The sequence below is a fragment of the Prorops nasuta genome, unplaced genomic scaffold, assembly GCF_024137725.1.
Source record: "Prorops nasuta isolate Cenicafe-Biocafe unplaced genomic scaffold, Cenicafe_Pnas_1.2 PNAS00015, whole genome shotgun sequence".
In the NCBI taxonomy this organism is placed as follows: domain Eukaryota; kingdom Metazoa; phylum Arthropoda; class Insecta; order Hymenoptera; family Bethylidae; genus Prorops; species Prorops nasuta.
In genome coordinates, this window is record NW_027116812.1 from 2,893,653 (window position 1) to 2,905,450 (window position 11,798).

An 11,798-nucleotide genomic window follows, 5' to 3' on the forward strand; every position below is an offset into this window, starting at 1 on the left:
ATTAAATAAACTACGTCAAATATAAGAACCAAAACAGAAAACTGAAACTCCCAAAAGCATGCACAATCGTAAATGTTTGAGTTTCGCGCTTCTATCCCCTCGACTTTAGTGAAAAAATGGCGGGACCAATCAAAATGGTTACGTTTCTTAATCCTTCATGATCAGGCTCTCCCAGGAGAGGAGGGCCTCTAGTAGTACAGAGATAATCATACGTTATCATAATAAAAAGGATGATATCACTATCGTTATCATGGTACGTTACAATCTTTACTGGAATCTCTGCCCAGTTTCGTTGTGCGTACTAAAGCAATAGCTTCGTAAAGTCCGACGGATTCAAGATGCGGACACGATATCCGCGTAAATTTAGTTATAATTTCTTCGTGACTCTTTATTTTCTTCTGTTAATTACATCTCTTACGAAATGCTTGGCACAGAACGCGAACGCAACTCTTGAAAGTGCGTTTAGCATTAATCCACCCGATGAGACAACAGTTGACGAGGAAAACTGGGAAATAGCGAAACCGGAAGTGAGTCCGAACCTCGCGGTCGAGCCGGAAGATACATATGAGGAATTAGATGAGGGGCACGAAAAATCTGTGCACGACGATGTCGAAGTCGGAACCATCAACGACAAAAAAGACTCGGTTTTATTTTCGGTAGATAATTCTAAAAAAAAAAGTAAGGAGGACGTTGAAGATAATCCAAAATCTTCGATTCCCGGTAAGAGCGCTGATGAAACAAGTGGAAAGTATGTAAGATACGGTGAGTAATGCGTTATCAATGGGCGTGACCATTTCTCTAAGCATCAAACTAATAAGAAAAATGTTTTTTCCTTGTTAATTAATGTCAACACTATGATACCATAATTGGCATAATTCATCAGGTTATTTTCTGAATTCTTTGAAGGTTTATTTAAAAAAGAATTCAATAATTCTTTGCGGATGAGTTTAAATTAAATTTAGGAGATAGTGTTGATATGCTAGCTACATTGCTTATCTTATGTTTTATCAGTTACTCACTTCTACGTGAATCGGGGATGAATCACTGAAATCGTGGCACCTTGTTTTCTAAACCAGTTATTGATATGAAGAATATTTATCATTGATGTATATTCGATCTTTTTGAACTGCAATTTGAAAAATATAATAAAAATAGTTTACAGCCTCGTTGGATAATACGAATAAAAGGTGAAATGCTTAAAATTTGTTTTTATTTTATTTTAGATTCCACTGATCCAGATGCGGATAGGTACGCACCCCGTCCAGAAGATTATTTACCAGTATATAACGTGACGGAAAAAAGATTGCGAGAGATACGTAGTAATTTTATGTATTGGTATTTTGACAAAGGTGGCGATAAATATCAGGGCGATTATCAATCTGATATTCAATCGTCAACGACTCAGATCCACAAGAGTTTAAATTTCCAGCTTCCATTTTTTGGCTTCAGATTCAATTATACAAGAGTGCGTCTCGCCATTTTTCTAACAATTCTTTATTTTTTTCTTTAAACAAATTTTATGATGAAACCAATTGTTTCTATTTAGTTATCGATCAATGGTTACCTAGAATTTAGCGATCCTCCGGATCACTACGACTACCCTCTGGTATTCCCCGTCAAGGACTGGCCGAAGAAGAACGATCCCAGTTTCATAGGCATATTTTTCAGCAAGTGTCGTATCGGAGAACTCACCGAAACTGAAATCAATCAGAAAAGACCAGGAGTTTATTTCAGGTATAAATATATTAATTCAGAAATAAAAAATAATCTTAAAGTATTTTTGTAAATATTACAATTTTTATATTAAAATTAATTTTCTATACTTCAACAGATTGGAGAGGGATTTGCAAACGAGAAATGATCAATTCGGAGCTGAAATGAGAGAGAGAGTGAAATGGGATATTCGCGAGGGTGTCGTTGGGTCTGATTCTTTTGAACCGAAACATGCGGTTATTGTGACTTGGAAAAATGTATCTTTCGCAGGAGGGATCGTAAATGCTTTGACACGAACTAACACATTCCAATTAGTATTAGCTACGGACGAAGTTTACACTTACGCAATTTTTAATTATCTGGATATTCAATGGACTACTCACACCGAAGCCGGAGGAGATACGACTCACGGGGAGGGTGGGGTTCCCGCATATGTAAGCTTATAATAAATATTACGTCAATCGTATTAATCATCTCTATCTCTCTATCTTAATTAATTAAAAAATAAAATATTAGGTCGGTTTCAATGCTGGAAATGGAACACAAAGTTACGAGTACAAACCGTACTCTCAAATGACCACAATTCGAGATCTGACGGGGAGAGGGTGGGCTAATGGATTCCCTGGTCGCCATATCTTCAGGATAGACGAAAACATAATGTTAGGAACTTGCAATAAAGACTTAAGTACGTAAACCTTTTAAAAATATGAATTAATTGAAAGAAAATAATTAACATTCATTTTTATTTTGTAGATGGTGCTCACTTACCACTGGTTTTTGCACCAGAGAGTGGAAACATGTTGGGTGGTACTGTAGTTAATATAACGGGGCCTTGTTTCACGAAGGACATGAAAGTAAAGTGTATGTTCGACAAACAGATGGTTATGGGCACAGTCATCAATAGTAATCGCGCTATCTGCATTCAGCCATTTATTCATGCTGAGGGATACATACTGTTTTCAGTAGCAATCGGAGAAGGCACATACGATTGGAAAGGAAAATTCTTTATTGGTACGTTGCAAAATTAATAAAATTGTTGTGTTTCTTCATCTCTATATTCCCTAGGCTATTATTGTTCCATTTAGAACCCCCTGCCTCAGCAACGGAAAGGATCTTCTTCATGGATCAGGCTGTCCACGAAAAGAATCCAGGATCTATTAAAATAGCCTGGAACCAATACAATTTGACGTCTAATCTACAAGCTAATATACAAATCTCCGTTTGGGGATACAGGGAAAGAACTACCAAGCCCGAACTGGAATATATTGATCTTTTAGTGGTTTGTAGCTTTTAATGAGACAGTTCTTTTTGCAATTTAATGACGAATCTTTTTGCAGAAAAATATTGAAAACGATGGAAAATACACGATAAGCCCTTCAGCGTACCGAGATCGTTACAATCCTTACCAAATGGATATGACTTTTGGTTTCATACAAATTAATCTGACCAAACCCTCGGATTATTCCGGACTGGACATCACACCGTAAATAACTGACAAACTTACGAGATACCAGTCTTTGATATACCTACAATTGACGAATAATTGTTTTCATGTTTCAGTGTCCTGTGGAGTAGGCCAATACCCCTCGGTTGGTACTTTGGACCTCAGTGGGAAAGGGAATACGGACCAAAATGGTCGCAAAAGCTTTGTGATAAGTGGATTATGAACGACAGATACCTGAAGAACTTTGCAGCGGAAGTTCCTCTCTGTCCCTGCATTCTGGAGCATGCTCTATCGGATAAAGGTCGCTTCCTACCTGACTTTGATTGCGACAAAGACTCCAATCCCGTTTGTTTCTACAACCAAAATGCCATTCATTGTGTTAGAACAGGAGCGCCAAAGTAAGGATATTAATTCAAACTCTTTAATCTATACATGCACAGTGTATGTCATATATAAATTGTATTTTAATTCTTTGTTGTATATCATTTAAAGTTTGGACGGTGCAGAGCAGCAATGTTGCTACGATAAAAATGGATATCTGATGTTATCGTACGATCAGCAGTGGGGTTCAAGGCCACACAGATCGCACAGTTTGGGATATCTGCCATGGGACGAGGCCAATAAAGTGCCAACCTTATCCCACTGGTACCACGACATATCTCCGATGTATATGTGCTGTTTATGGCAGGAGGAACAATCGGTTGGCTGCGAAACATTCAGATTCGAGAGGAGGCCATCGCAAGATTGCATTGCTTACCAATCGCCTGCAGTTGCCACCGTTTTCGGTGATCCTCATATAATCACTTTCGATGGTCTCCCGTACACTTTTAATGGGAAAGGTGAATTCGTTTTGGTACGCGTTAACGACCTCCGGGACAAGTTAGATATCCAGGGAAGATTCGAGCAAGTGTCCAATAACGTTTACGGAGAAGTGAATGCCACTCAGTTAACATCTGTAGCCGGTAATATTTTGCAATAATTATTACATTCGCTAAAAATTAATTTGTCTAAATACCTTTTATGTCAAGATCTAGCCACGCCATAATGTATATTTTTATTGTACTACTCAATTTTATTACAGCGAGGGGAAATAATTCGGCCATAATCGAGGTTAGACTACGTCCTCAATATGCACAATGGAGGTACCGACTCGATGTATTCGCTGATGGACGCCGAGTTTACTTTGACAGGAAATCTCTGAAGTTTCAACACTTTGCCGGTGTACTGGTTTATACACCGACTTATATATTAAATCAAAGTGAAGTTGTCATTATGTTTGATACTGGAGCAGGAGTTGAGATTGTGGAGAACCAAGGATTCATGACGGCTAGGGTATATTTGCCCTGGTCTTATATGGTTGGTTTGTTTTATTTTAAATTCGTCTTTTTCAGAGTTATTTTTTAATCCGGAATTCATATTCTTTATTTGGATCATTTCCCTTATCAAATTAAACTGATAAATTTGTCGATATTAGAATAAAACTGCAGGACTCATGGGAAACTGGAGTTTCGACATCAGAGATGATTTTACAAGACCGGATGGAGGTAAAGCTTCGATTGAATTACAGAAGTTTGATGTAGCTCACAACGAATTTGGTATTCACTGGCTTCTGGAGGATCAGGAGGACAAACTGAAAGGCAAGACTTTATTTTATAGAGAGTTTGGAAGAACGTCTAGCTATTACGCAAATAACAAATTTATCCCAGAATTTAAGAGGACTCCAGATGAAATTTTGTCGCCCAACAGGTAGACCTAAATTTAATCTTTCACGTGGAAAGAAAGATTTTTATTGACTTGGCTTGTTTAATTTCAGAACGACAGATAGAGCGAGAGCCAAGGAGTTATGCGGTGATACATATCAGTGTGCATATGATTATGCTGTAACTCTAAATCGGGATCTAGCACATTTTACGAAGAACTATCATGACACGACTACTCAGATAAAAGCGCTTAACAATAAAAGAAGTGAGTTATAAAACGTTCAAAGTTCACACTTGTGTAGTGTCTTGATGACACATAATCGAAGCAAAAAACTAAAATACCACGAGAGAAACCACCCCTATCGAACCATTCTACCATTTTGTGTTTTAAAATCACTTCTTTAAATTAGAAATTTTTAATAATACAAAAACTTAACTTAAGGTTTTAAATTATATATACGTAAAATGAAGAATTTTTCAAATTTTCAAGCATTTGACAATTGTATTAATTTTCTAGTTATATCCTGCGGTATTCTCGAAACTCCACGTTTTGGCCGTAAAAGCAATTTCCTCTTTGTTCCTGGCACTAAAGTAACGTTTGAGTGTAATCAAGATTTCATTCTGATCGGCGATCAGCGACGGACCTGTTTACCCGAAGGAAGATGGAACATACCGGAATATGGATACACGGAATGTTTGCGTGAGTATAGATGTTATTTTGATGAAAATAATGTTAATCCTCGATAGAGAATAAAATATAAAATTCGTGATTTAAGAAGTTTAATAGAATTTGAATGGAAATTTTGATGAATTTTGCAATTGAACAAATACAGGCCACATCGAATATGCCCAGAGAACAGCGTGGACGACTATGGGTATTATTAGTGCCGTGTTGATTCCGCTCGCGGCTCTGATAGGGTGCGTCTTTGTCTTTATACGAAACAATCAAAAGCAAGGAGGTTCCATCACCAGATCGTGGCGTTATTCGGAGCGTGGATCTGGTGTCGACAATGAGTCCACTATTCTTAAGACACTGACACCGTTGAAAGCCTATGATAGACCGGTTTCTCCCGAAAGCGATACTAGCACGATTGGGTCGAATCCCAAGAAACGCAGAAGCTACGATAAAGTTTATAGAACCCACGAGCCTTTGCCGAACAGACCCGATATTGAATTTGAAGAGAAAGATTGGGACCTAAAGGAACCAAATTCGCCAACTGAATCCGACGTTACTATCGACTCTATTAAAAAAACTGCGGGTAGTCCCACTAGAGAAAGCGATGTCTAGCTACAATTTTCTATTTTAAATTTAGTTTAAACAATCAGTAATCGTTTCCTTAAAATTCGCGAAAATTAGTTAGATCATAAACTTTTAGCAACATTTTGTCATACCTGTTCTTACTGTGGAATAGAAATACAATTAATCTTAAACTCTGCATTTAATTTACCGTAAGCTATAGTTAGTTTTAATAATTCAAGAATAAATTATAAACAAGTGTTTATATTTCATGAAAGAACAGCTGTTTATATACCAAGTTTTGTACAAAAATGTCAATAAATAATTTAACATCAAAATGACGTTAGGAAATTTCTATTCCACAGGCATTAGCGAAATGTTCCTTATACTAATTTCAACTCAATCTTTTGTGACTGTGGGATGAAAATTTCCACCATAGTCTACAGTCCTTACCCCTTTGACCGATTGTACTTGTTTTTTATTTAATTTTCGTAAAACAAAAAAAATTTTCATGTACCACACAGGCCAGCAGGAATACAGTTCCCGGCAGGCAGGTATCACTTCCGGTATAGTACTCGCTTGCCTATGTCCAATTTTGCTAATACTAGTTTGCCTGGCATCGAGGATTTTGAAAAATCGCAGAGAGGAACGTGAAGAAGAAGAGGCCATTAATAGGTAAAATTTTACGCTGATTAAAAAAGAATCTCAAATATTCACTAATTATATATCTATGTCGACGTTTTTCAGATCACGAAACACAGAGTTGCAAAGACTAAAAAAAATTGGTGAAGACGACGAGGAACTTTCACCTTACAGTCCTAAAGCGACAGAAATTAATTGAACAATATTTATTAAATATTTTCACTCTTTCTCATTATATACCTAATACATATCATTTAGTCGTATTCATAATAATTTATCAAACATTACCTTTCTTTTTTTCATAAAATTTGACAGCTAATATTAGTTTAGTTAAGTAATCAAAGTTAATTAATTTAGTTAGTTAAAACATTTATAACCTTAAGTATATATATTTGTAACTAATATTTTTATAAGCTTAAAAAGGAATGATATGAAATTGTATAGACTGCATACCTATAAATTTATACCAGAATGATAAGGTTCAAGCTTGATATAATAAAAATAATAATGTATAATAATAATTTACAAGGAGATTATCCCAATGGACCAACTGCAGATATATATTTTGGATATATTTCATATGATTATAACAGCTATAAATTTAAATATCCAGCTCTACTTGGTCTTATCATAAATATTATAAGCGAAGCCTTTTTATCAGCGTTACCTTTATGTCATTTATCGCCTTTAGCAAAAAAATTCAATTCACAATTCATCCTATATACAGATTATATTATAGCCTTGTGCATGGCTGAAGGGTACTTGATACAAAGTTTCTTCTGATTAGTAGCATTTATAGATATAGGAAACCTTTCTTTCAATATTTCTGACAGATTTTTGTATTAAACGCTAACTAAAATTGTATATCATAACTATACAAATTAATTATGTCGACAAATTTGCTACCTTTTCACGTAATTTTGTTCTGTAATAGGATAACAGTATTTTTCATCGATGGTTCTTGTCATTTTATTGCTTCTTGAAATATTTTATGATAGTCTATTATTTCTACGTATATCCACACTCGGCGATGAAGGAAAGTTCATGATGCTATATCAATCAAAAACTCCACCTCCGGCACCATCATTATATGTTGTGCCCTTCGTATGACCGTTTCTTAAGGTCACTAGCCTATTCGATGTCCTACCTTTATGAATTACTTGTAAAAAGGCGAAATTTATTTTCTGAATTTGTCTGTAATGATTTTGCACATTCCTATTCTAGCTATTGTGGTTTTCCTTTTACAACAAATTTCAGTTGAGTAAAGCTTATGTAACTTAATTTCTCTCACGAAACGAAAATTGACGCGGTGCTTTGGAAAATTGAGTATTTATTGCTGCTTTCCATTTATTCAGGGTGGATGCTCGTAAAAAAAAACCCTATATATATATATTTATAATTAACACTTTCAACTCGGTGTTTACCACCAGTGACCTGTAGTCGAATTCGTTCTAAATAAGTGATATTGACATACCGCACCGCCATACAAAGCGAAACATGAAATCGAACGCTGGTTTGAGCGTGTTAATAATAAGTAGCCAAAAGTAAAAGAAAAATAAAATAATCAAAGTTTATTACCAAAACCAATTAGTTCATATTGTATTCATCAATGCATTGTAAATTGTATTCTATGCATGCCATTTAAAAGCAACAACAAAAATACAACAATTTGATAATTAAAAAACAAAATATTTGTTATATCAAAACTCTTTTACTAGTGATATTTATCTAATATCAATATATAAGTTTTCCAAATTTATTCAAATATAAATAAAAAATGTAAATGATTAACATTTGCTAACAATGAAATAAACATTATCGAAATGCATATACGTTACAGCTAAACTCGTATCTCCCATGTATTTGTACTCGTTTCTTTACTACTTCTCAACGATATATTCTCTCACTTGATGCTGCAATATCAATTGTTGAAATTTACACGGTCTTACATACACTCTCTTACCTTACGTTACGTTTACAGTAAATCTCTTCTTTATCAGCGAAGTAGAGAATGCAAACAGTCATAATGCAATGCATTACTATAGGAAGCATAAATAAAATTTGACCGATACTTTAAACAAGGGGTCCGATTATTCTCGTGCCAATCCAAAATCTTTGACTAGAAAGAAGGAGCTACGTTGAAAAGAAAACTTGTATACAATTTTTTAATAGTGGCAATATTTACAAATTACTTAACAATATGATTGGGTCAAGAGCCTGTATAAGTTATGATGCAGCTCTTCGTACATATTAATAATATTAACAAGTTTTACAAGAGTTATTTGTAAATATTACAATAATGATAAACAAGTCTACTAACTTTTTTCTATATTACTAATATTATTCACATAAGCTACATAAAAATTCGTCTTTGTGCTAATTCATTAGGTCGATAGCTTATAAACATTAAATTGTAACTCATTAAATGTGAACTACATTAAAAATAATGTAAACTTTTTGTGTATCGTGTAATAGGTAATAAAAGCTTTCATGAATTTTTGTCATATTATTGACATTTGCCGAGTTACGTAACAATAAATGTAGCCTCACATATTGTTGAATGACTCGATAATTATCAACAATATAGAAAAAGTTAATTAGTTTTCTTATTGCCTACTGTAATATCCAAAAACAATTACTTTACACTAGTTTTAATACTGTTCATATTTAACAAGTAACGTAATATTTATAGGCTGTCAGTCTAACGAGTCTACTTTTAGACGAATTTTTATAAAATTTAAAAAATATCAAATACATGAAAAACATGATAACTTGTTTTATAACACACATTATTAATATTTAATATATACAAGAAACTCTTGTAGGTAATTTTAATATTTTTAATGTTTATCAAAACAAAAGTTTTGCAGATTAGTAGCCAACAAATATTATGTAACTTAGTAAACATTGATAGTATTAAAAAAATGTTTGTTTTCTTCTTAAAATAGGCCCTTTTATTTAGGATTTTTAGATTGCCAGAATATAATCAGATGCCCTGTAGATACTCCAATCTTTATCAATCAGTGATTATCTTCCCCTACATTTAAATTATGACGATTACAAAAGTATCAAATAATATTTACCTAGTTCCTAATTAAAAAAATTTAAGTTTAGTAACATTCAAAATCAAAGGGCAGCAATTAAGTAAAATTTTGTACATAAACTATTTATTATATTTTATAATCATGAACAATAAACAAAAATATAGTTTATGCCTTATCTCTGAAAAAAGTTAATAAAAAATAAGTTCTTAAGTAAGCTATCAAAACTTATCACAAACAAAATAAAAATAAGATTATAATAAAACAGTATTTTTCTTTACTTTAACACAGCAGCCTTATTAAATATCAATAAACTTTTTTGGCATAGGCTCTCTTAAAAATAATCTTTTTCCATATGTTACTGTTTCTTTGTAGTTTTATTCTTCCTTGTTACTATATTAAAACCATCAAGATCATCCTCATCTTCTACATAGCTATAAATAATACTGTTATTGTTGGTAGATTCATTTCTGCGAATGCTTGCCTCTGGATCTATTCCTGACATATTAAGAATCGAATCTCTTGATGTCTGGAGCCAACCATTCTTCTGTAATGCTTGTTTCAACATATACCCACGGCCTGTACTAGCCTTTCCTACACTATTCGCTGCAGCTGCATAGTTAGGTTTGCTTTGTATAGAAGGCACATCAGCCTTTACTTCTGCAGTCTTTAGCTGGTTTTCTTTAATAACCTCCTGCAAACCAATTGTAAGTTTTTCTTTTCCAGCAGAAATATTTTCTGCCATAGTTGAAATTATAGACATTTGAGCAGTGAGAGCAGAAATTGTTTCGTTTGAAACTGCTCCTTCTTCTAGTTTTAATGATTGTATCTTTCCATATATTTCTTTATAAGTCTTCAGTACATGTTCATTATTAGCAGGATATAAAACCTCCTCAGTTTCAGTCTTACTGTTTTCTACAGCTGAAGCTTCTAGAACCTCTGGAAGTTCAGAAGGTTTTCCATTTTCTGAAGCTTCTGCAATCTGATCTATAGTTTGACCATTGCTATCTATTATCTTAAAGGAATTATTTAGGCTGATAGATTCACTATCATCAATAGAAAGATTTTGTATGCCATCCTGAAACAAAACTTCATCAGGCACCTTATTAACAGGGACCTGCTTTGGTAGACGTATTTGAGTGTAAGTTGGTTGAGTCTGTAAAAAGCTTTTAACATTAAAATTTGTCTAAATGGTATTTTAATGTAAGGCTTAGAGTTTTCATTACCTCTTTTTCCTTCAGAATTGGCTTAACAGTAACAGGTTCCTTGAATGATGATCCTTCTAACTTTAATATTCTACTGCGTTCACTTAATTTGAACTTCTTTCTTTCAGATTTGGGTACACATATTACCTGCCTAAATATTGGTTTAGACTCAGTTTTTATCATAGGGGGCAATTTCTCTTTTACAGGCACCTATGAAAAGCCAACTGTATTGAAGAAGAAACATATATATATTATAATTAAAAAAAATAGAAGTATTACATCTTCCCATATTTCTCCAGAAGGAAATTCAAGATCTGGCTTTATAGGAACAATGCCAAGAGGCTTTTCATCTTCAACTTTTACCTTCCCCAGTTCAAGTATACCTCTATCAGGACATTCACTTATATGACTCTACAATACCACACATTCAACATAGTAAATATTTGTTTAAACGTCTAATGAAAAATAAAAAAAAAAGACGTTACTTCTAATTCCAGCTTTTCTATAATATGTGTTTGGTTAAACGGACATTTTTCTTTTGTTGAATTAGGAAAATTTTTAGCACATTTCATAAGATGACATTGCAATCTGTTTCTTCTAATACGATGTGCAGGATCATACGGACATGTTTCCAGTAATTCTTCCATTTTTTTACTTAAATCAGCAATGCTTTCCTTAACTATTGAAAATTATTAGCAGAGATACACTGGCCTTCTTCGATTCTGCTCCTGGGGAAAATGGCGGGCGGAAGTATCGAGCGCAAGCTATAGCACAAAATAGCAGTGTACCGTATACGAGAAATTGTAGATATTTATC

The 11,798-nt window shown here is 33.9% G+C and overlaps 2 protein-coding genes across 4 annotated transcripts; one reads left to right on the forward strand and one right to left on the reverse strand.

Annotated features, from left to right (window-relative positions):
* Nucleotides 1-228: 228 nt before the first annotated feature.
* mesh (sushi domain containing 2 mesh) lies at nucleotides 229-8,522 on the forward strand. 3 transcript variants are annotated; one of them, XM_066736779.1, is made up of 16 exons: nucleotides 229-762; nucleotides 1,224-1,465; nucleotides 1,547-1,734; nucleotides 1,832-2,147; nucleotides 2,230-2,398; nucleotides 2,467-2,724; nucleotides 2,799-2,992; nucleotides 3,051-3,196; nucleotides 3,274-3,555; nucleotides 3,650-4,119; nucleotides 4,239-4,513; nucleotides 4,632-4,903; nucleotides 4,971-5,122; nucleotides 5,375-5,557; nucleotides 6,619-6,769; nucleotides 6,842-8,522. In XM_066736779.1, exons 1-16 carry the CDS (start codon nucleotides 339-341, stop codon nucleotides 6,933-6,935), a joined length of 3,816 nt encoding a protein of 1,271 aa, XP_066592876.1. In that variant the 5' UTR covers nucleotides 229-338; the 3' UTR covers nucleotides 6,936-8,522. The 3 variants fall into 3 exon arrangements, with proteins under 3 accessions (XP_066592876.1, XP_066592874.1, XP_066592875.1); XM_066736777.1 differs by lacking the exons at nucleotides 6,619-6,769; nucleotides 6,842-8,522 and adding an exon at nucleotides 5,691-6,426; XM_066736778.1 differs by lacking the exons at nucleotides 6,619-6,769; nucleotides 6,842-8,522 and adding an exon at nucleotides 5,691-6,426 and having other exon boundaries at nucleotides 229-720.
* A 177-nt stretch (nucleotides 8,523-8,699) lies between these two features.
* On the reverse strand, nucleotides 8,700-11,764 carry LOC136779272 (uncharacterized). Its single transcript, XM_066736788.1, has 4 exons — nucleotides 11,468-11,764; nucleotides 11,262-11,393; nucleotides 11,004-11,192; nucleotides 8,700-10,933 (listed from the first exon to the last, which is right to left on the reverse strand). The coding sequence occupies exons 1-4, from the start codon at nucleotides 11,627-11,629 to the stop codon at nucleotides 10,136-10,138; spliced, it is 1,281 nt and encodes a 426-aa protein (XP_066592885.1). The 5' UTR covers nucleotides 11,630-11,764; the 3' UTR covers nucleotides 8,700-10,135.
* Nucleotides 11,765-11,798: the final 34 nt, after the last annotated feature.